Source organism: Spermophilus citellus (genome assembly GCF_964194105.1).
Source record: "Spermophilus citellus genome assembly, chromosome: 15".
Taxonomy (NCBI): Eukaryota; Metazoa; Chordata; class Mammalia; order Rodentia; family Sciuridae; genus Spermophilus; species Spermophilus citellus.
The window spans coordinates 84,310,649-84,335,909 of NC_138195.1; the positions used below are offsets into that span (position 1 = coordinate 84,310,649).

Consider the following 25,261-nt stretch of genomic DNA (forward strand, 5'->3'; position numbering starts at 1 on the left):
ACGGTAGGTTTCATTGATCACAGACTATCACTTACTGACCCAAAGGCTGGTATTTGGGAGATGAGGCACTTAGCAATTCTCACATTCTTTCCAGCAGAGGTAGAAGTGGTCTTGGCCTCCCCAGCACTGTGCTGCAGATGGCTGGCTCCCTGTGGGTCAGAGATGGCACACACAACTCAAAGCTCTTTGCCACTGCTTACCTAGCTAAGGACTTCATCTGCAGAACAGGAGTTCCCCTTGACAAGAGCACACTGGGGAAATAACGCTCAGCCCAAAGGAACCTGGCACCAAATCACGTCTGTGTGACTAAAAGACACTCATTCCAGTGGTGGAACTCCCAGAGCTGTGGCAGTGGCAGGTGCAGGGAGCCCTCCCCAGTCCTCAAGCCATGTCCTTCTGGGTGGGGCTCACTTTGACATCTCTCATGAGCTAGGCAATAATTTTCCTGACACAGGGTCCCCAAACATCCATGCCCAGGTGGCCACATGCAAGCAGGGCCATGCACCCCCACTTTGGGCCAAGCCTCATTAGCCCTGGCTTTTTGGGTGCTTCACACAAACATGGGCTTGTTCTCAGTTCTCAGGCCAGTGGGTTTTCAGCCTCTGACTGGTAAAACTGCCCAGCCAGGGCCTGACCAAGTTCACCTGAATGTTCTAGCTTCCCTTCTGCAGAACTGATGAGGAGCAGGCTGGGAAGGCCCACGGAATCCCACTCCCAACCCTTGGCTATAAAAACCTCAGGGCAGGGCTGGGGCTGTAGCTCAGTGACAGAGCGCTTGCCTTGCTCGCGTGAAGCACTGGGTTGGATCCTCAGCACCGCATAAAAAAATAAACAAAATAAAGGCATGCTGCACATCTACAACTAGGAAAAAAAAAAGGACACAGGCTGGGATCCTTCCTCTGGATAGACTTTGGAGGTTTCTTCCTGGTCCAGGCCTTGGGATCCCCCACAATCTGAGTTGGGGTCCTCCACAGACAAGAAAAATCCTGTGTGCAAAATTCCCTGAATGATGAAATTCTCCTAGGTTGGAAATATTCTATACATTGATGTCATGGTGGTTGCATAACTACAAGCCTTTGTCACAACTCATGCAACTATAAGCCTAAAAAGCATGAGCTTCAACTTATGTAATTTATACCTCCATAAATTTGACTTTAAAAATTTTCCCCAGCAGAAAACCCCCCATACTTAGCCAGTTCCACTCTCTAATATGCCCCTCCTGAGCTCCTAGAGTGCCCAGTGGGGCTTTACATAATAATAACAATGCCCGTGCTCTGTGGTCAGGGCAGGTTCTTTATATACTTTATATCATCTGATGCTCAGGACCATTCTGTGCTAACTACACATTTCAGATGAGGTCACAGGTCAGAGAGGTTGAGTCACTTGCTCAGGCCAAAGTCAGATGACCAGCAGTGTGAGAGTCAGGACTCCACCAGGACTTTCTAATTCCACTAAGCTTGTTTCCCCCGACTAATTACCCACCCCATACTAGCTGCCAGGCATGGTGTGCTGGATGCTTTTTTACACTTAATTGAAGTCCAGAGAGGTCAAACGACTTCCCTGAATTCACACAGTTAGGAAGACATGACACCAGAATTTGAACCAAGCACTGTTGGATTCCAAAACCTACTCTGCCTTAGTATCCACAAGACAGGCCTGGGGTCCCTCCCACCCCATTCCATCTGCTAGGTCTTCTCCTCAGGGACTGCCTGGCCCTGGATGACTTCCTACCCTAACCTTGACACCCTCCCCCCACCTATCCCAGCAGGAGTCCTGGTCAAGACTACCAGGGCCAACCCGAAGGAATGGACTGTCACTAATCTTCAAGACATCTTGCCAAGGCAAGATGATGTATTCAGTATCAGCAGGTCCCCTGCAGCTATGTTCTAACTGCTGACCCAGGGAAACTACAGGGACCTCATGCCCATGGTCTCTTCAAATGAGGCCAGCTGGCCAGTGCCACATGGACAGACCATGGCCCAGCAGGCTCCAGGAGAACATGCATAGGTCTGTACCTTAACACAGACCAAAGGGCCAGTTACCCAATGCAGCATGAAACACTTAGAGCAAACTTTCCAACAGGTTGCCCACTCATTCATTAGGCATGGGTGGCCATTGACTAGGAGCTACCTACTGCACGTGGCTCACTCAGCTACTGTAACTACTTGTAGGAGACAATCATCTCTGATGGTCAGACAATGCACCCCTTTAATTCCCCCCCTCCTGTGTTAACAAGGTGACTCTATCCTCTGGCCAGGGATAACTGTTCCAGGGTCAGGTTCCTAATCATCCCTAAGCCTAGGGGCATCCTCTGGGAATCTGGACTGGGGAGGGAAAGACAGGAAAACAGACAGATCGGTAGGCCTTCTTAGAACTGGAATTTGTCATTTCAACATTAGTACCGTCTGTGGCCGCACTGGCCCTCAAGATGGCATGCACATCAAGTGGGTGACAGACTAGGCAATGCAGAAGCAAGGGAGGGGGAGGAGAACTGTCACCACCCCGATACTTGTCACCACCCAAATCCTGCATTCCAGCAGCCAACCCAGGATGCTCACTTGAAGTTACCATTTTTACTTCCTCTGGCTAGAGGAAGTTTGGTTATCTGCCACCAAAAACTGTAATGAATGGCCATTTAGCTGATACTATGCAAAGGACAATGCACAGAAAAACAGGCAACCACCAAGGTTAAGTCCAAGGTCAAGTGAGGGACTGTACAAGAGTGCATACAGGAAAGCTCTGCCTGGGCTCCACCGTGAAGGCCTCTTTGATTCATAACAATTTGATTTCACACCTCATTTCTCTGGGTTAAGCTCTACTTCTTCGACAATGTTTTTAAATGTAATTGCTTCAGGGAGGGACAAGTCATTAACTTATTAGCAGCAAAGAGGTCTTGTTGGATCCTCATGCCATCTCTGACTAACTGAAGTGGCTACTGGATTCTGAGCCATCTCTGGGTTCAGCTGGGAGGCAGGCAGAGGGAATAAGCAGGCTGGATTCTTATCTTGGCTCTGCCAAGTGGTCTGGGGCTCTCTCTTCCCTCCCCGAGTTCAATTTGCCAACCTGTAAAGTGAGAGGACAGGCCATGGATGTCTGACAACCCAGGTTCACCTGCCGCCATGAGCTCTGTTTTCTGACAATAACTTTGGAAACAGGACTCCTGACTTTCGGGCTGGTTTCTATCTCAACCGATAGAGAGATGGTCCCTCATGAACAATGAGAAAAGGAAAAGGAAGGAAGGAAGTGACAGGAGAAATTTAGCCTTTAGCCCAAGAAAACCCCAGGGAAAAACAAAAAGAGGCAGAGTCAGCAGGCTCCGCCCACATGCCTGCATCTCTGGGTCCCAAAAGGAACCTGGAATGTGTGCACAGGGACCACTGTTCCTGGTCACAGAGAAACCAGCGAGACCATGGGCTGATTTACACAAACTAGGAGGGAACAAGGGAGGTCATTTTGCCAGTTTAGAGGAGACGAAGGATACTGGCCGGACCCACTTCCCTCTGAGGTCTTGGGGTGCTAGCTGGGCGGGTGGGTCAGCAGCTCCATCCTACAGAATTGCCGCCTTCCTGGAGCCTCAGTTTCTGGTATTAAAACTAGAAAGTGGCAGGCGAAGCTACCCCAAATGCCTGCAAACACCTGGGAAGTAAAGCAGTCGGCAAGGTTCAGTCCAGATACTCAGATGTGAGGTGAGGATGAGGGAAGTGACCAGAGGCTCTTGCTGTCAGCTGAGCCTTGCAAAGCCCCACTCCTGGACTGAGCAAAATGCTTTCAAATGGACACCCATCCCACTCGTCCCACATTAAAGGTAAATACAAACAGCTCTGCTATGATGCGGTACGTTTTCCTGAAAATCTTCATGTCTACAAAACCACACACTCCCCACGTCTACAAAACCACAGACTCCCAATAACAGGATTCACGGGGAAACTGAGATGGTGTACATTGCTGAACACCTAAGGAACCTCATTACCAGAACTGTTCCCAAAACCAACACAGCTCTAAAGAAATCCCGGCACAGTCAAGCCGACACTAGCCAGGAGCTCCAGCACCTCCTTGGAGATGAAAGGCCTGGGGGTCTTGCTTCTTAGGAGAACATTCTTATCAGAACTAAAACCCATGCAGGGCCTCGCCTGCACCCACTGCTTTCTCACACAGCAAGGTCCCTGCAGCTCCTTCATGTGGCCTCAGCCTCCTCAAGACCTTAAGGGCAAGGACCATCACAGAAGCAGCTGTGATGTGTGCTAAAGGCTGGTGTGCCTGTAACTTTTCAGCTCTTTACTTATTTTTTATTTTTCAGTTCTTCATATGTTACTCTTTAACCATGAGAAAGCGCACCCTGCTCTACCAAAACACAAAGGTGCTGGGAAAAAACGGCAAAGAAGCCGACACAACTTTCACCCACACCAACACCATTCACCTGCCTGGGAGACGCCCGTTACAGCACAACAATTTTAACTGTAAAATGATCCTGTGCACTCGCAGAAGGTCTTCAGAAGATAAGCTGCTGTCTTAAAACGTGATACCATTTGTTAAGGCTTACACTTTGAACAGTTTAGTTAAGCTGACTCTGTTAGATTAAACACAGTCGTAGATCCCTTGCAGGGCTTCCCACTGAGAGCTTCCCACCTTTGTATCTGGCCAGTCCTGCCGAGTTGTACTGGCCACCAGAATGCAGCAGAAGTGATTTTACATGCTTTCCCAGCAAGGCCTCGGGGATCTTGGAACTTTCTCTCTCACCCCCTTGCTGCCTGAGACCACCATATCAAAAAAGCCCCAGCGGCTCCCAGAAGCCAAAAGCCCTACCCATGGCCTGCACCAACCCCCATGCCTATGAGTGAGACCATCTTGGGACCGTCCAGCCCAGCAGAGCCGACAGATGGTTACAGGCACAAGCAAGACCAGCAAAAGAACCACCCAACAGAGAAATGCCCACAAAATTATGAGCAAATGAAAGGATTATTTTTAAGCCATTAAATATTGGGATGATTTGTTACATAGTAAGAGCAAATGGAATGCAAAGCTTTTTGTAGATGTTTTCCTAATTCTTTCTTTATTCATTTATTAGTTGATGGTAGACATTTATCTATTTATTTGTGGTGCTGAGAATTGAACCCAGTGCCTCACGCATGCTAGGCAAGCACTCTTCCACTGAGCCACAACCCCCGCCCCTAATTCTTTAATACTCTGATAGTTTTCCCTGCTTGGGAGTCAAGAAGTCTTCATTCTCATCTCAATGATGCCGTGGACCCCTGGGAAAACACTAAACCAGTTGGGAGAGTGGCAGTGTCTCCTAGGACCCCACTGAATGGGATAAAGTCAAGGATTGATCAACAATCCAAACTTCAGACCAGGCAACATGTAGCAGGTGCAGGAGGAACGGCCCAGGTAAGACACTGTGGAGGAAGCATTGCCAACATTCCCTCAGCTCTCAAGGGAGGCAGGAGCCTCTCTAGCTAACACTCCTAAATCCAGGCAGACCCCAACCTTTCTGGCTATGCTGGGCTCAACGGTAGCACCCTCCAGATGTCCATGTCCTAATTCCCAAACCTATGATTCTGTTATTTTCCATGACAAAAGAGATCTTGCAGGCATGGCTGAACTAAGGATCTTGAGATGGAGAGATTACCCTGAATCACACATGCAGGCCTTATAAGAGGTTCTTATATCAGGGGCCTGGGGAGGCAGGAGGGGAAGGGGCAGAGTCAGAGAGGAGGGAGGAAGCAGAGAGGGAAGAAGGGGCCATGAGGGGTAAGGACATAGTTGGGATACAGCTCTGCCCACACCTTGATTTTAGCTTGGTGAGACCTGTTTGGGGCCTATTTCTGACCTCCAGGAATGTAAGCTAATAAACTTATATTGTTTTAAGCAACTACATTGGTGTTAATCTTTTCAAGAGCAACAGGAATCTAATACATTGAATAAACCCTCCTCCCTTACAAGAATAAACTTGATGTTCATTCATAATTATAGCAACAGCTAATAACATAATAGTTAGCACTAATTTAGTGTCTACTTCACGCCCAGTTCTGTGGTAAGTGCTTTTCTCAAATGAATTCATTTCATCCTCACAAAAGCCAGTGAAGAAGACATGATTATAATTCATATTTTACAGATGAGAAGATGGAGCCTTTAAGAGGTTAAGTAACTGACCAAGGTTGCAGAGCAGGTAGAGGACACAACTCAGATTTGAAGCCAGGCAATCTGGCCCCGGAGCCCACATGGGATCATTAAACCTCCCAAATCAGCCTCATGAAGACAATACAGAATAACACTTACCGTAAGCTCTCCTCATACCAGCTCTTGCTAAGCACTTCATATTGATCCTCTCACTTAATTCCAGCACCCCAATGCAGCAGGGATTTTTCATCAGCCTTGATTACACAGGAGAAAGTGTGGCGCGGTGGTGTTAAACCCAGAGGCTAAACACATCTGAACCCACAGCGTCTGAGCCCAAAGTCCAAGTTTGACCAAACCCTCCTGCCTGCCTTGCCCCACTTGAGGCCCACCTGGCTGAGAAGAAGACAAAGAAAAGTAGTGCAACCCCATGGTACAGCTTTCAAATGGACATATTTAGAACATGAAAGGAGGCGCTATTAATAATTTCACTGGGACAAGAGGCATACACTAGAACTATCCCAGCAAACAGGACATAAGCACTCTTAAAGATAAGGGCACTAAAATCAAGGCCCAAACTCTGCAGCTCAGGGTTTCCCAGAAGGGGTTCTGTGGAGCAGCTGCGAGCCCCAAGGGACATCTGTAGCTTCCAGGTCACAGTCAAGGCTGGTGGAGGAAGGATGGTCCCAGGAGCTCAGAGCAGCATCCGCAAGGGGCTCCGCACTGCAGGCAGAGTGTGCCTGGGGGTGGGGGTGAAGTCCATCTGAGGACAGAGGTCAAGCAGCACTGGTTACAGGCCAAGGACCTTGAACCTCACTGGCTGTCCTAATCAGAAAACTCAGGGAGAGCTTGGAGCTGTGGCAAAGGGCCAAGTGATGGGGCCAACAGTCTAAGATGCACAGCTTTCCGCCAAGGTCTTGGACCTGCTGGACAAAAGGGCTGTGGTTCTTGTCTGCCCCTAACTGGCTGTGGGTTCTCAGGCTAGCCCCTTTCCCATCTGAGCCTTCTGAACAAAATGCATCCACAGATAATGGCCCCACCCACCTCCATGGGATTCATAGTTTAAATAACAATTGCAGACAGTGGCAAAGATAACCCATATGCAAGGAAATGTGCTCAGCACTTAGCCTGGGATATGGGAGTAAGTAAATAAAATCCACTCGGAGATGTGTACTATGATTATTCCCACTTTCCAGATGAGGAAACTGAGGAGGGGAAAAGGCAGGTAAGTAACTTATCCAGAATCCCAAAGCTAGGGTCGGAATCCAAGCTAACTGACCCTGTAAATTCTGATAGAACATTCTTTCTTCTCTATCCAATCTCCCCAAAGCAGTATACACTGGTGCAAGGTCCCTGTGAAGACGATCCCATGTCCCTGGTGGACAGGATGTGGCTGTGGTGGCACATGGGCTAGCAGTACATCTCATCCTGGTTCCTCCTGACTTTAGGATTCAACAGTGAATTCTGAAAACACACATTCCCAGTCCCATGTTTCTGGAGGGTCAAATCAGAGTAGGTCAGGAATGAAAATTACAATGTGTCCCCTATGTCCTAAAGCTTTTCTCTTTCTGTTCAATCCCTTTCAAGTCTGATTCCATCAAAGAGAACATGTCAGTGTGGTGTTATCTCCTAACCCTCTCTAGCACCTTCTAGGTTCCCTTTGGACCCAGAGTGCAGCCTCCTCTCAAAGATTCCTATTGGTAAAAGCGTCTCCTAGAAGTGCAATAACCTCATTTGAGCCTCCATGCATTTATTCCTGGGCTACCCCCTATTTATGGAGAGGGACACAGGTTTTCTACTTATGGAATTGATAAAAATAGTCTTTCTGAAATAAATTCATTTTTTGAAAAACAGTATATTGATTTTTAAAAGAATCAGTAAATCACTTTGTGGGGAGATCCATACACCAAGTGAATCAGGAGTGATTCTCAAGTGGCTGAAGTTTGGGAGAAGTCTTCTGAGAATATGACATGACATGTCTGTGACCAACAACCCTGAGCTCTGCTCTTGATCATCCTTAGGAGCCGTGTTTCCTAGGGAATGAACATAACTTCTCTGAGCCTCAGTTTCCCCTGGTGAATAATCACCTATTTTGCGGTATAATGATGAAGATTAAATAAGATGACACAAGAGTCAGCTGTGGCCATACTCACCTGTAGTCCCAGCTACTCAGGAGGCTGAGGCAGGAGGATCACTGAGCCCAGAGTTCAAAACCAGCCTGAGCAACATAGTGAGACCCCATCTCACAATATATACATATATATGTTACAGGTACAGAGCTGAAGCTTAAGAAAGCTTTGCTGACGCAGACTTCTCTGAGCCAGGAAATGACCAGTCTGCCACTCCCTGCCCCTCCACCCTACCCTCAGGAGCTGTGCCCATGTTTGAAACTGGATTGTGGGACTCCCTAACTGGTAAAATTGACTGTCCACTGGATCACAGTCAGGGCATCAGGACTTGTAGAAGTTCTCCAGGTGATCCCAAAAGGAGCCCCACTCAGGTAACTGACCCCAGCAAGGGACATCCTCTGGCCAAAGAGAACAGCTCCAACATGCATGCCCCCAGCCCCCTAAGTGGCCATTCAGTTGCCATCAATCCACCACCCTCTGCCCCACTGTGGGATCTGCAGGTGTGGGAGGCATGCCCGGGGTTACCTAAACCACTTCCAAGGGGCTTGCTTCAGAGAGTGAAATACTGTAGGTCTAAAGGAATTGGGATTAGCCCCGAGTCTGAGAAAACTCAGAGCACAACTTGCCCTTCTCCTAAAGCCTCCCAGCAAGCAGACCAGCTTGACCCACCACCAAGCCACGCAAATGAACAGCAGTCCTGTGGGCACAGAAGCAGAGGCAAGGAGGCCACTCTCAATTCCTCCTATGGGCAGGCTGATGATGGCAAAGCCATTTCCTCTCATCTATTGTCTTGGCTGGGCAGGACAGACCTGGGCAGGTTTCGTGCACCCCATTCACAGGCTAGGAAATGAAAGTCTAGCTGAAGTTTTGGCACTCTAAGCCACTCTGGTCCTCTACTCACCATATGTGTGACAGAACATCTGGGAGAACAGGACAGAATCATCCTCAATACCAGGAATGTAGCAAGGGTCTGCAGGCCTGGCCTTTGTGGGCTGGTTTCCTTGCTGAGCTCTGCCTCCTCCTCTCTGGGTATCTTCTGGGCCTACCCTGTTCTCTCCTGGGACATCCAGCCCCAGCCCAGGCCTATGTGCCCACAGGGGGCAGGGGCTCCCTCCCTGCCACATGCTACTCATTCATTAAAAGCCCCTCATTCCTCTGCCACTCTAATTATGCACAGCAGTAATAAAAGAGCTCTCTCCCTTACCAAAGAGGCCTATTTATAAGACAAGAGAGCATTTCGCCCCCACAAGATTGAGTCGTCACTCAAAGCCTTGTTGGAATCAAAGCCACATCTCTTCAGAGTCCCCCCTCCCCCCCTCCAGCCTGGCCCACTTCTGCGCATCCAAGTTTCTAGAAGTGCCACTGTGGAGGGGGCAGGATGTAGATGCCATTGCCTACTGCTGTGTTCTCTCCTCTTGCTGATTGACAGTCATTCAACACAGTAAGACATCGATTGAGTACCTACTATGTGCCCTCACGAAGAATATGGAAATGAAAGACACATTCCATGACCTTGTCAAGAGAAAAGGCATGGAGAGGAAACAAGCTTTTGGGGTCCATGACTGACTTGTATCCTGACTCCAGCATTTACTGTCTGGGCAAGTCACCAAATTTCTCTAAGTCCTCAATTGTCCCAGTGGCAAAATGGGGTAATGACTTTTCCACAAGGTTGGTGGAAAAGTCAATGGAAGACATGCAAAAATGGGCACATCACAGGCACACGATGAACACCAGGGCATCACCAATGGCTAAGTACCAAAGGCTTTGGGACTACACAGGTAGAGTTCACCTGGACACATGGATCCAGGAAGACTTCCTGAGAAGTGATTACCTGATCTGAGATCTGAAGGATGAATAGGAGTTTGATAGACAAAGAGAGATATCCCCGACAGGGTGAACTGTATGCACTGAGGGCCAAAGGAGATCATAGGGCCTGGGAAACACAAGACTCTGTATGGGAAGGGTATGTACAGGGGACATAGCTACAGAGGCAGGTGCAGGCACAGAAATGGATCACATCCCCAGAAACCCTAACACAGAGCATCACCTTGACCTTCTCTTGGTTCCTTTGGGGGCCATAGACAACACCTTTCCACTTCCACCTGTAGTTTGGCAGCCATACTTTGTATTAGTCACAGACTCACTTAATTAGACACTCATCACAATTTCCTGAGGACCTATGATGTGCCATGCATGTGCTAGGAGAAGCTGCTGGCTTGACCACCTGGGCCCGAGGCCAGTCCCTACTCTTCCCCAGCCCCTTTCCAACTGTGCATCCCTAAATCTGTCAGCATTCTCCTCAGACCCCCTCTCCCCTGCCCAGAGAGTCATTCATTCAACAAGTGTGGTCAGAGCTAAATGAGACAACTCAGTATTCCCAGGTTTTAGCATACACAAAATCCTTGATATATGTCAATGATCAAAATGTCTATTTTCACTGAATGCCAAGTTGGTAAGAAACAGAAACCCACCAGTGAAGCCTAATAAAACACCTCAAGACACACCCTGACCCTGGGAACCTGCCTTCCCTGGGAACCCGCCACTGGTTTCCTCAACCCCCATTCCCAGAGAAAATGAATGGCTGTCCACTGTTCCAGCCTGCCCTAAGTCCGTCACCAGAGGAGCTATCCACTCTGTGCCTTTCCCCACTCAATTCATCTTGTTCTTCTGGGACTCCATGTGCCAACATCTCAGGACATGGGGAAGACGTGGGACTGAGGATCACTTCAGCTTCCACTGTGTACACTCCAGAGACTAAGGCTGTCCTTCCGAGTTTGAAAATTAACTAATTTAAATATTCTATTAAGGAAATTTGCAAACATGTCAAAATGCATAGTAAGGAACCCATCATCTACTCAGTACCCAGCTTCAACAACTACAACATACTGCCATTTTTGTTTCATGGGCACCTCCACTTGCTCCTCACCCCAGCATTTCCAGCACCTCCACAACCAGGGGTTCCAATGTACAAGAGTCCCAACATAGTTTGATGCCTGTGGGATTCATTCTTTTGTACCAGTAGCATCCTTGAAACAATCTGAAACACAACCACTTCATGTACCAGATAGGATGGCAAGCACTGACCATATCCAGCCCTGGAATCAGATAGTCTGCATCCCAATCAACACTTCTAGATGTGGGACCTCAGACAGGTCATTAAATCTTTGTTTAAATATCCCACCAGTAAAGAAAATGCTGGTAACAGGAGTTAAGAGGCTTTAAAAAATAAAATAATGTATGTTCATTGCCCAGCACACAACATGAAATGAGGAAACCTTAGAAATAGATGTGGAAGGGGACAGACTCTGCTCCTATGAGATACTATTAATATCTCCCATTTTGCAGATAAAGAGATGGCACCCTAGAGAAGCACAGTGAGCTGCTAGGGGAAGCCTGCTCTTCCAGTTGCTGTGTCCTGAACCCGTGCACCTGAACTCACTAGAAGCAAAGAAACACTCTAACGGAATCCGGTGAGTGGTGGCAGGTGACCCAGCACACCCTGCATGTGTTTCCCTGTCCTGGGTGGGGATGTCTACCAGTTGGGTGTGTGTGTGTGTGTGTGTGTGTGTGTGTGTAGAGTAGGAGTGCTGAATGATTCTATAAGACAAAACGGTATCGGAAGTGGGTGCATTACTGTGCTTGCAATTCTGATTTGACAAATCCTATGCCCAACCTTGTTTGATTCAACCACCCACACTTTATCTCAGCCTGAGAGACAAGAAACTAGCTCACTAACTCTCAAGCTTTAGCAATTCTGACACCCCTTAGGATCATCCTAAATTTTGTTTTCCAATTTAAAGAAAAAAAGGTGGAGGAAAAATGAGCCCATCCAGCTGCTGAGGGGTGTTCAGACAAAGAGAGCTGTCAGACCCTTGCCGGAGCCTGACCGCTGAGGAAGGTCGAGGGAAAGGGGCAGATTCTGGGTGCTTGGTGTTTGGGCACTGCCTGGGCTCTGCACCTCCCCTCCCAGGAGTGAGTCAAGTCAGGATCCCCCAGCCCCCACCCGCACTCCCCCATCACTGCAGTGCGTGTGGGGAGGCACCTCCCAGATCCGCAGGAACAATGGGCTGGGGAGGGGGTAGGTGCATCTCCGAGTGCAGCAGAGGGCGGGGGCCACGGCCACCAACCCGGAGCGCAGTTTCAATGGTGGCTGCACTATTGGTGCTCTTGCTGGCCTCAGTTTCCCCGACTTTGGGGTCCAGGCAAAGCTGGGCGAGCCTTTTCTGGCTGGATTTCCCTTACGTCCGGGCATTTTAATTTCGTCCTCCCAAGACGGCTTGCCTGGAGCTCCAGGGAAAGCCGCTGGGCCGCGCTCCTCTTGGGCGATTGCTCCCGCCAAGGCCCTGCAGGTCAGGGACGCCCGGCGTCTCTGGCGCCCAACTTTCCCCACTTGGGACTCACAGGAAGACCGGAATCCTGGCCAGCCCGTTCCCACCTCGGGCGAAGGTTGATTTACTGCCCTGGGCTCAAAGAGCTGCTCCTCCTCTTCCTCCGGCCTCGTTCTCCGGTTCTCTCTGGCTCTCCCTCCCTCCATCTGTGCCCGAAGCACTCCCCAAAGAGAGCGGCCCTGGCACCTTGGCCAAAATACAAATGTCCTTCCTCCGCACTGTCCCCACCCTACCTCTGGCGAGGAGGGGACTGTCAAGCCCCTGCCGCTTCGCCCTTTCCAAGCCCAGGGAATCCTTGGAGATGGGTGGGGAGGGGAGGGGATAACCTACGGCGGGAGCTACTGCTCCCACTCCAGGCGCGTGGGTCCCGCCGCGGCAGGGTGGAGTAAGGGGACAGGTCCGAATCTCCGACCTCCCCTAGGATCCCACCCTCGCCTCGCTGAGTCACGGAAATGACCCTCTGGGGATACCCGACCACCCAGCAGCCGGCCATTTACCGGGCCAGCGCTGGCATCCCCAGCACGGTGCACAGGGATGGACAGAAGGGCGGTTCTTATCCGAACTCGTAATCGGCCCCGCCGGGGGCGCCACCCAGAGGCGGGGACAGAAGGGGTGCCCCAGCGGGGGCTGCAGTCCTCGTCGCAGTGTCCGCACCCTGGCCGGAACAGAGCACGTGACCCGCGGGCCACCTCCAGTTCCCGGAGCCCTCTTCCCTCCTAGGCGCTGACCCTGGCCTCTCCCTCCCGCGAGGGCAGGTTGGGTCCAGGGCACCCACTTTTCCATCGTCCACGAGGCGGTTGTGGGGCGCCGGTCAGAGCGTGCCTCATCCCTCCCCTACACTGACAGCCGCAGCCGCAGGACCCGCGCCCTGAGCTCACCTCGGGGCCCGGTGTCGCTGCCGCCGGCCTCCTTGTCCGCCATGGTCGCTCAGCCCTGACCCGCGAGAGGAGCCTCCTGCGCAGCGCTGATCCGTGCCGGTGCGGGTTCCTGTCCGCGTCCCCGGCAGTGCTCGGGCCGGGTCTGAGCCTCTTGGCAGCGGGAGCACTTCTCTGACGCGGCCGCCGCAGCCCGGGCTCCTCCCCGCGCTCCTCCCCGGCCCGCCCCGCGCCCCGCCCCGCCCCGCCGAGGCCAGGCAGCCGGGAAAGGCTGGGAGGCCGGCGCCTCGAGGGGCCCCGCCCGAGGGCTCCGCGCCCCACCCGTCCGGAGTCACCCCTCCAAGGCCGGGCCCCCTCCTCTCTCTTCGCTTTGGAGACCCGTCGCTCGCCTCTGCGTTGGCGATGGGGGCGATAGATGGTGGCGATGGATGGTGACGCGCGCGGAGCTCAGCGGCTCGCCCATTTGGCCGAACGCAAGGCGTGCGCACGGTACCCGGCTTGGCGAGCAGCTGGGGACTGGTGTCGGAGACCCTGGGACCCTCTTTAGAAGGCACCACGTATCGAAGCCCGAAGCCTACCACACAAAACCTATCCTCCCGAGGATGCTGCATCCATTCCCCACCAGTTTATTCCCCACCCCCATCCCACTCCTCAGTTCCAGAGAAGCAGTTCAGGACAAGCGCGGTCCCGGCGCGACCCGGAGCCAGGCTGCGGACCCAGGACCAGTGCAGCCAGCGAGCCCAGGACACCGCCTCGGGCGTTCCCCTCCCGGCCGCCTGCGGGACTCCATGGCAACTAGAGACCCAGGGAGGTGCTTGCAGCTGAGGCCGAGTCGCGCCTTCCATATATGGGAGCCGGCCCTGGCCCCGTTAGAAGTCTGAGAAAAACGACATTAATAATGCAGGGCTTCCATGGTGAATGATTCATGTTCTCTGCCCTCTGGCTTTGCCACACACGTGCCACCGGCACCTGTTAAGGCCTGGTTAGGCAGCCGCTGTGTCGACCGTGCCACTACCCTATCTTGGCAAGCAGGGCAGTGATGTCCACAGTCACTGGGTCTTTCCCTGAGCCAGCACTATGATAAGTACTCAAGTTCATATCTCCTTTCTCCTCATAACTGAAACATTTTGCAGATAAGGAAAGCGAGGCTTGGCAGGTTTATGTGATCTCAATATCGGACACACAAGCAGGTGAATGGGGTAGCTAGGACGCCTACACAGGTGGCAACTACCAGCTATTGCCTAACTTCCTGAGATGCACAGATGGTATCTCCCAAAAGCCACCCAGGGAGGTTTGTCTTGCAGCCAGGTTATGCTAATGGGGTGGGTAAGAAAAAAGAAAAAGAAAAGAAAGAAAAAAGAAAAGAAAAATAAAAAAGAAACATCTTCTGTTTGTTGCATTAATAGTCCTAAATATCAGGGCTAGAGTTGTGGCTCAGTGGTAGAGCACTTGCCTGGCATGTGTGAGACCCTGGGTTTGATCTTCAGCACCAAATAAATAAATAAAAAGATCCATTGACAACTAAAAAAAAAAAAAGTCCTAAATAACCACTGTATGTAAATCCATAGTCAAGTTGTATAATCAATCTGAGCTTTAATACCCCCATCTTTGAAATGGGTATAACAGGAGAATCCATTCAAAAGACTGAAGAGGATTAGATGGTATGCTTAGGTTGGGATCTAGCACATGGTAAGCAGTTCAAAACACATTACATCGAGGAACCTTTTTAATGACAGACCATGGCCAGCTGTGCAGGGCAGTGGAGGAGGTACGTGGAAGGCATTCCCAGGGTGGACTGTGTATTCCCACAGAGCGCACTTTCTCTACCAAGACTGCTTGCTGGTTGAGGTAATACCTGCTGTGTCAGGCAGAACCCACAGCGGGCTCCCAGTGAGGGTCCTGGAGACCAGGAGCCTATGGCACCCAAATGCAGACAGGAGGAAGGGTGGAGGCAGTTATGCTGGGCACAGACTGGCCCAGCAGGCTGAGAACAAAGAGACAAAGAGGGGGAACGACTGGCCCTGGCCCTTCATCCACACTCCACATCGGCCTCCAGATTCTGCTCCTATCTCCCCACTGAGAAAATCTGGCTGCGCTGAGTCTACATGAGTTGGAATGTAAGAGGGCAGGGAGAGCCACCTGCACTCTGTCCACTGAGTACCAGAGTCCCATGGACATATGTCTGGACATGGTTGCCCCACACAGCTGGCTATTCAACGTGGTCTGATTGAGTCTTTCTTGTGTCAAACTCTTGCTGAGCTCCCCCCTCCCCCACACACACACACTCAGGAAAAAGTTCTCACTCTTTGGTGACATACTGAACACCTTTGACACCCACAGCCCCAAACTTCCTCATCCATAGTGTCTCCCAGGAAGCCTTCCTCCCCACCCTTCCTTGTCAGGATTACAAGCTGCTTCTGTTTCTTATCTCCTTCACTTCCCTCCCTTAGCAGCCTGCATCTGGGCATCCTTCTGGGTCCCAGTCCTGTGCACCCATCCCCAGGCTCCTGTGGTACTCTGCACACCCACACATCTCTGTTGAGCTCCATCCTCCACTCTGTCAGCTCAGCACTCAGGAGGTTCCTCTGTCCATCTGTAGCGATGCCCACCTCTACACCCAGGGCTGACCTTCCCCTAGGACTCCAGACCAACTGAGCAACTCCCAAGGGTATTACCCAGGGTGCTCAAACTAGAGGAAAGTCCAGGCCATCCTCTCCTGCCCTCTCTCCTGGGGGTGGCATCTCTGTAAAGGTGGCACCACCCACCAGGGGCCAGGTCAGACACCTGGGCATCTACTAACTCTCCTCCCTCAGGTTTATCCAAGTTCAGTCAATCCCCAAGTCAAGTGTGGCCCTGTGGCTTCTGAAACCTTCTCTCCATCTTCCCTAACCCCTTTGTCCAGGTCCCCAGCTCCTATGACCTGCAGCAGCCTTCTCAGTGTCTCCTCTTCTGCCCCTGTGACTACTCCCTGTGACTCTGTCCTGCCCTACTGCAGCTCCCCCTCATGGATCCGGTCCCTGCCTCTCTTTTGCTGGGATTTCAAAGATATGGAAGTGTGTTGGATGCCTGGATTACAGGTTCCCTCATTCCCCCCCTCCCCACCAGCAACCTTTCCTGGCATGGACCTCCCAACTTCAGGAAGCCCTCTCCACACCCCTGGGCTGGCCAGTGTGCCCCTCTCCAGCACCTGCATGGGACCCCGTCCCTCCTCATCAGGAACCCGGCCTGGCATCAGGACATTGGCCTTGGCAGCCTGTCAGAGCCAGCAGGAACCATGCAGCACTCCCCCATCTGTCTCCTGCTGTGGAAAGGCCTTGGGCTCCATCTGCCCTCAGCAGCAACCCAGTCACAGTGATGTGAGGGCGCATGAAGAGGATGGGAGATGACACGCAGGCCTCAGTGCTGGGGGCAGAGAGCAGGCGGTTTTGATATTCAGGGGAGCATAAAAGGCAGTGTATGCTCTGCCTCATGTTTGCCTTTAAAATCCATCATGGAGGGCTGGGGTTGTGGCTCAGTAGTAGAGTGCTCGCCTAGCATGTGTGAGGCACTGCGTTCAATCCTCAGCACCATGTAAAAATGAAATAAAAACATTGTGTTTCCACCTACAACTAAAAAATAAATACATATAAAAATTCATCATGGAAATGAAGACGCACCCTGGTGAGCACAGGGTCCCTTGGCCAGGGGCTCTCAATCTCTCACCTAATTCTCCTGGTAGTCCTTGCTGTTTTCACAGGACAGGAAAGGGAAGGAGCCAAAGGCTGAGGTCACATAACATCAAGAAGGGCTCCCACCTTCTTCCCTTGATCCTGTGATTTCTTCCCCAAGAGCTGCCCGAGTGAATCACTCGGCAGAGAAGGTTTCTTCTGCTACCAGGTCCTACAGGAATTGGTCTCCTGATGCTTCCATGACTAAATGCCCCCACCCAAATGCACACAGACATCCCTGATTTGAATATAGCAAATCTGCTCCCATGTCCCAGGAGGGAATCACAGACCTCCCTAAGCTATGGCCTCGCCCTAATGGAAATCGAGTCAGAAGCCCAGACTGCAGCCCAACTAGAGCAGCACCTGGCATAGCAGCCTGTTATCCACTCTTCCCCTAAGGTCTCCGTGTGGACATCACTTCCCCCAGGACACCAACTGGCCCTCCAAGACAGCAAGAGACCCCTCCTCTGTCCTCTGTGCCCAGTCCCCAGTGCAATCCTGTCATTGCTCTTATCACAACAACTCTGAGGTCAGGGTCATTATTAACTACATTGTACAGATAACAAAATGAAGGCCCTAAAAGATCCCCGAGCCCAGAAGCTGCAGAGTTTTGAAACTAGAACTCAGGTCTTTCCAACTTCAGGCTGCCTATCCCTTCTCCAGATGCAAACTCCTCAAGAGGACATCAGCTGTATCCACAGCCAGACCCTCAACAGTGCCTGGCACAGAGATCCAAATAGTCGAGGAAACACAGGTCATTCCCATTCTCTCCACGCTCCTCTTTGCCAGCCTGCCCACAGACACTTCTGACCAATGACATCCCCTCCCCCACCATACCAACTCATGAGCAGAGAAGCCAGAACCCAGAGGCAGGCCCAGCTAACTCCACCAGGCAGCCTGGACACCCTGTCACCAGGCAGCGGGGACCTGGGAACCCAGGAATACACCTGGCTGAATCTGTTTCTTCACCTGTAGGAAGGGCATGATGGCTACAGGGAGGATCATTGTGGGAGACACAGATGTAGAACCTTCAGCTGAGGGCTAGACTACATACAGCCTACAGTGTTATATAATTTTCATATTTGGACCACAAAAATGCCTTTTCCTTGTAAAGGTTACAGAATGGATTGAGGCAAAATGCCCTTGCCTGATGAGAACATGCAGAAGATACCGACAGGGTAAGTCACTTTTTTTTTAATGTTTATCAAAGTATTTTTTTTAAGTTTAAGAAACACTAAGACTAATTCAAATCTGAACTTTTACATAGGAAGCGTCCAGAAAAAAAAAAAAAGCTGCTTTGGAGTTTATGAAATGCCTCTAGAATTATGTCTAAAAACAATATCATAACAGCAACTCCTTTGTAACTCGGATGTCCAAGGAAACAAATTACAGGAAAAGTCTGGGCATGTGTCACACTCCTTGTCCTCTGACCTTCAGCACATTCTGAAAATCCAACCTCAGAACCAAATCCCGGTGGCCAGTGTATACATCCTTTCCCCCTGGTCTCCCACCCCATCTGGTGTGAGTCAGCCTCTCCATTAACATTCCAAAACACCCTTCACATATACAACATGTGCTGCCACATGACCCTTCCAGGGCAAAAAATTCAAGGACCAGAGGAAATTATTTCTCTAAATATCACAATCACTTGGGCTGCAATGTAAACTTTTGAAATGCCTGCTCAGGTGATAGAGGGTTATCCAAATATTTTTCAGAAGTATTTCAAACAGCAGAGGGAACTGTGGTAACTTTCTCAGCAGCCTTCTCAGAACTGCTCAGACCCTGGCCCTACAGAACTCCTCGTTCACAATAAAATGGGGCATTCCGAGAGCCACATCTCAAGGAAGAGAGAGCAAATGAGAGACAAGGTTGAGAGAAGGAAAACTGAGATGATTGCATGGCTGGGAGAGCTTCCACCAGGGCTGCCAGGACCCAAGATGACTACAGCCAAAGGTTTCAGGCATGAAGCACAGCTATTGTGACCCTCTCCAGCTCACAGTCCATGCCTGGCTTGCAATGGGTGCTCAGTAAGAGTTTATGGAAGAAATAAACGGATGGTCCAGTACACAAATAATGGAATGAAAACCAGAAGCCAGAGAAGCTAAATCTCTTGTCTAGGGTCAAGTTGTAGCCCTCCACTTCCCAGCTTAGCTTGAATCTCACTGACCCTCTCTGTGAAGTGCTGAATGGGGGAATGCTCACACCCAGAGGAAGCACTCAGCTGCAGTCACCAAGGAGTAAGTGGCAGAGAAACAATTTGTCCCTCAGCAGTCTGCTCTTAGTAGAGTGTCCTGGTCTATCCTCCTGCACTGAGGAATCTGTGCAGGGCTATGTCTCCAACATCTGGCATAGCACCTGGAAGGGCCCCAAGGAACATGTCAAATAAGCAAATGATCCCACTGGAAGAGAGAGTGACAGTTTACAAAGCACCCTCACATCGCCTCTTGCTCAAATCCTACCATCCTACCGCAGCACAGGGAGGGAAGCATCCTTATTCCCAAATTTTTTAAGATGAAAAAACAGCAGACCCAGTGAGATCAAGAGCAAGCTGGGCTTGCAGTCATGATTCTAAAGATCTGCTTTGAACCTTTTGTTTCTTTCAAACCTTGGGCTTTATTTAAAAGTTGCATTATATTTTGCCTTCTATTGTGCTCTGTGTCTATGTTTTTCTAAGCAAAAACTAACATCTCAAATTGCTTATAGAATGTTTTACTGTGAAAAATTTCAAGCATTCACAAAAGCAGAGATATTGCTATCATGAGCCCCCAAGTACCATCACCCAAATTACTTAATTTTTAAAAACCAACTTGTTATGGTTTAGATATGAGGTGTCCCCCAAAAGTTCCTGTGTTACTGCAGAAGGTGAAATTACTACATTATGAGAGTTGTAACCTAATCAGTGTTTTAATCCACTTTCTGGATTCATAATCTGAATGGACTAACTGGGTGGTAACTGTAGGCAGGTAGAGCGTGGGTGGAAAAAGTGGGTTCACTGGGGCATGCCTTGAGGACTGGTCCTGTTGGCTCCTCCTCCTTCTCCTCCCACTCTCTGTTTCTGGCTGCCATGGCTTGAGCCTCACTTTGGGCTCAGAGCAATGGAGTTGGTAGTTCATGGACTGAAACTTCTGAAATCATGAGCCAAAATAAACCTTTCCTCCTCTAGGTTGTTCCAGTTCAGGTATTTTGGTCACAGCAACGAAAAGCTGACTAAGACACAACTTCTTAAGTAAATTGACTCCCAGGAAGAAATCACAGCAGCTGCCATTCACACTTTACATGCAAACACGATCATTTAATTGTCACGGTCCTCCAAGAAGTGCGTACCTCTACTACAGCGGGGGCAGAGCTGAGAGTCACCCTAGGCAATCTGCTTCACCACCATGGGGCTGGGCCAAAAGCCTTGGAGGCAAAGGCTCTAAGACAAGGCAACAGGATGGGTGCAGGTCCTCTTTCTTTTAAGCCTAAAGCTTGCTTTAAAACTGCTTGGTTTCTAGAAGCAGCCCACTCCCCATCAGCCAAGCACATGGATCCTCTCCCTCACCATTCTCTCTCGCCCTCTTCTCCATCAGACTCAGGCAGAAACATAAAGTCCACCCAGACACAGACCCAGCCCTCCAGAAGCATGGAGCCTTAGTGAAACGGAGAGACAGATGTAACCAAAATCCCTAGCAGAGTTGGTGAGCATCCTAGCATGTGAAATTTACAAGGATATTGCTCCAGGCCTTGCCCACCTTCTGTCTCCTCCATCAGGAAGCAAGGGCAGGCTCAGGGAGCAGAGAGGGTAAGGGAGTGGGTTGGAGAGTTAGATTATACTGGGGTTTGAATCCTGGCTCCTTCCTTTCCCTGCTTTGCTGCCTTGAATGAATCACTGACCCTCTCTGATTCACTTATTTGAAAAACAAAAGTTGATAGGACCCCCGTATGTTATAGCTGTTAGGATATTACATGATAATGTATGACCCGGTGTCTGCAGCAAAGCCAGCTCTTCATCCATGTTGCCATTATAATTGGCTATTACCCATAACCAGTACTCACTACTCTCGGTGACAAAAGTGAGCTCGCCTAAGTGAAGCAGAAGTTTGTAGGAGGGCACACATCTGCAGGTCCTCTAGGATGCTGTTTTTGCGCTGCCCCACCCTCCACCACAGTGCTAGGGACCAAACCCAGGGCCTCACACAGGCCACACAAGTGCTGGACCACTGAGCGTCGATCCCAGCCCCCAGGGTGTTTTTCTTAACCAGCCTCCCTTAGGAAAGTCGTCAAGTTTGGAAAATAAATAAAATTAAAAATAAAACCCAGCCTTCCCCACTCGGCTGGCAAGGGATGTCGGCCACGTGTGAGAACAACAATCTGGCAGTGAGTGGGGCTAGGACAAAGATACCCTGTTGTTTCCCAGGCTGGCGCTGGCACTTTGGCACACTGGCATGCCAGCAGGCACATTCCATGATCCTGCTGGGCAAACCCACGCACAGTAGAGCTGGAACACCCAGAGTGAGGATGTCAGGCGTGGGCAAGCCCAGGTCCCCTGTAGCCTCTCTCCAGGACCTCCTGTGGGTGGATAAGGACCAAGAGCACCCCAGCAGGACACCTTGCAAACAGCAAGCGCTCATAACTCAATCACTATGAACCCTGGTGACAGGGCATCAGTCCTGGTCTCAGGACACGTGGCTCCAAGACCAGACTCTGTCATGCATTTGTTGTGTGGCTTTAGACAGTCACCTAGCCTCTGATGTCTGGGCATATTATATGTATAATGCTCTGAAACTGTGCCTTTTAGGGATAGCTACTGCCCACAGAAAAATCAGGCAGTCATGCTAAGATGTGGGGAGAGTAAGGAGGCACTTGTCCTTTCCAAGCTCCCTTTAAGACTTTATCATTGCACCCCCTTCTCTAAACGCTCTCCGGAAGCTGAGGCCTCACTTCCGGGCGGGGCCTGTATCCTGCCTCCATGACTCCTCTTGCACCCAAGCTCTGGAAACAAACTGACCAGCAGGCATGTGAGAGCAGACAAGGGATCTCCTGCAAAGATCTGCAGTCGGAGCCAACACACTGCAGGGAAAGCTGCGGGGGCCCAGGACTGAGAAATGTCAGTCCCCAAGAAGGCGTTCTGAGGCCCCCAGAGTGAGGTCAGAAGGGCTGCCCTTCCCCAAGCTTCCTGCCAGGGCAGACACACAGGCTGGGCCCATGCCAGGGGAGGCTCACTCCACCTCCATCTCCACAGGCCCGTGGCCACCTCTCAGCCTAGACCGGAATGACAGGAGCTCACACTGTGCCAGCCATTCTGAGGGGCTTGTGGATCTACATGGTGGGGGTCCTTCATTCATCCACTCATTATGCTCTCCAATAAGCATATACTGGGGAACCTATTATGGGCCGGGCCCTGAGGATAAATACGACAGTGGGAAAACAGGGCCCCTGCCCTGAAGGAGCTCTTGGTCTCAGGGAGAGATGGAAAACAAAAAGATACAGCTCCCAGCGGATCTAGGTGGGGCCAGTCTGGGTGTAAAGCTGAGCCAGTATCAGAAGCCAGTATCTATTGAGCACTGACTAGATGCTGGACAAGGTCCTAGGGCCTCACAGAGTAGATAACTCTTTGTAGATCACTTACTCTCTCAATGACCCTAGAGATAGGTCACAGGGTTATTCTCAAGTTACAGATAAGTTCTCGGAGGGTCAGAAAGGTTTGACAACTTCTTCAAGGCTGGTCAGTGAAGTCTGAGGCCTGGGGCCCTGAGCAAGACTGTCCACTCCAGCACTCAATGGATGGAGGTGGGGCCAGTCTGGGTGTAAAGCTGAGCCAATATCAGAAACCAGTATTTATTGAGCAGTATTTATTTATTGACTAGGCTGGGAACCAGGCAGCCTCGGCCACAGTATGGCTTATCAGGGGGAAAAGGGGTGATCAGGAAAAAGAAAGAGCCCCCCCACGGGGTTCTGGGGTTCTCTGTGTGCTATGGTTCAAATATGATTTGAAATCATGTTGAAGTCTAATCCCCTTGTGAAGTTGAAAGGTGGAAACCTGATCAGATACGGTATTTAGAGGTGGGCTTTGGGGAGGTGTTAGGATAAGGTCAAACCCCGGACCCCATCCTATTCAGTCCTAATGGTTTTATAGGAAGAGAGAGACCAGAACACAGCTATGCACTCCTTGTGTGGTGGCATACGATGCCCTGCTCTGTCTCTGGACTGTGCCACAAGAAGGCCATCCTCCAAAGTGGCCCCTTGCCCTTCCACCAAAACTATGAGCCAAAATAAACCTCTTTTCTTTAAAAATTTCCCAGTCTGGGGTGCTGCGTTATTAACAACTGAAAACAGGCTAAACACCGTGAGGACTGTACACCGGTGTCCTGAATCCTAAATCCTGCGAGTTGGGTTAACCACATGAGTCTGCAGATCAAGGAGACCTCAAGTGGGCTAAGTCCCCCAGACCTGAGGACAAGACTAAGGATCAGGCCCAGACATTAGAAATCGCTCACCTGTGTAGACAGCCACACCTGTCTCCCAGATCACCTGACCTCCCTGCAAATGCCCCCTCCCTTCAGCAGGAAGGGCGACAGGTTAGTTTCACCGAGTCCACGTGAGCCTGGAGAAACACCGCATCACATAAAAAGACAGAATGTCTTTTGGGCTGACATGAGGGCTGTAGAGAGGCAGGGCAGGGTCAAGAGCACCAGCCTGGGTTTCATTCTTGGCTGCATCTGTAAATAACGACTGCACCTGCTGCATAGGGACGGGTGTGGAGAGTACGTGAGCGCATACCTGCGCACAGAGCAGCGCTGACGCCGAGCCAGTGCCAGTAAATGTCAGCTACTATTGACTCTGGATTGAGTGAGCAGAGCCACTGGCTAGATAAGTTCAAATGTCATTGATCTATCTATTTTTCTGTCCATCTACTAATAATCATACAGCGGATGCGTTTAATAAAAGACTGGAAAGAATGTACTGACATATTGAGTAGTCATCTAGCTCTGTATACTGAGATTATGAGTGATTTTTATTTTGTTCTTTTCACTTCCCCTTGTACAATATTTTCAACACAGAGCATGTTTTTCTTTTGTAATCAGAACAGAATACAGAAAGCATTCTTTAACATCGAACCCCCTCTAAAAGGGGGAACAGGTGGCTTGGAAACAAAGAGAGTGGATCCAAAGGTCTGCTTCAGTGCTCTGTGCCTAACATCACCCGAGGAAGGGACCTCTAGGCAAGGATTTCAGTCCCCTTAGAATCTTCCACATCACCCCTCCATTGACCCCCTGCCTTCCGAGAAGCATTGCCAACTCTGCCCAGCCCATTCACACTAGCTCTCCTTCCACCCTGCAGATTCCATACCTCCCGTAGACAATGCCTGTGACTTCTGGTGGCTGTTTGTGGACTACCTGATATATGCCAAGCTCAGGGACACTTATCATGATGGTCACCTCTGAGCTGAGGTTCAGAGAGCAAACAATTTGCCCAGGACCACCCAGGCAGGAGGTGACACGGCTGGAATTCAAATTCAGATCTTCTCACTTTGAGTCCAAGGCTCATCATACTGGGCAGCCCTACGATCTGGAGAAGTCAGGAGCTACAGGAATATGGTCCAGGGCCAGAGGGTGTGGTGCCTGTTTCCTGCTTAGAATCCTTGCCTGGGATCATTTGGGTGTTAACTGTGCACAAGTGTGCTGGTGTACATGCATATGTATGTGTGATCCTGTGTGTGTCTTAGAGAGAATATATTTATCAAATGTTTTTCAAAGACTCTAAGAATAGATAGCAACACAAGCAGTTTGCTCAGGTTTTTCAAAGAATCAGAGAAACTGAACTTAAAGCCAAGAAAATAAAGAAGATGGACTCCAATGAGTAGAAAATGGAAAAATGTGACCCTGAGAAATTCTTCAGGGAGGAGACAGGCTTGGGCTGACTTTAGATCCTGGTTCCTGACCGCAGAATCCTGGAGGTTCAAGGTCATAAGGAACCTCCCTGGTTGATGTTGTGGGATCCAGCTCAGGCAGAAATTCCTCCTGCCACACCCCTGGCAGCCAGTTTGCTTCCGTGTCTCCCTTGAAGGG

At 50.4% G+C, this 25,261-nt stretch overlaps 1 protein-coding gene across 3 annotated transcripts in view; it reads right to left on the reverse strand.

The window, feature by feature from the left end:
• The window catches only part of HSPA12A (heat shock protein family A (Hsp70) member 12A), a 149,325-nt gene that overhangs the window by 48,028 nt on the left and 76,036 nt on the right, over nt 1-25,261 (reverse strand). Inside the window, exon 1 of one of the 3 annotated variants that reach the window (XM_081267962.1) lies at nt 13,510-13,728. The exons of the other annotated variants lie outside the window; for them this stretch is intronic. Within the exon in view, the coding sequence (XP_081124088.1) occupies nt 13,510-13,552 (43 nt within the window). The 5' untranslated portion in view covers nt 13,553-13,728. Of the gene's footprint in view, nt 1-13,509; nt 13,729-25,261 lie in introns of those variants that run through there. 3 annotated transcript variants of the gene reach the window in all.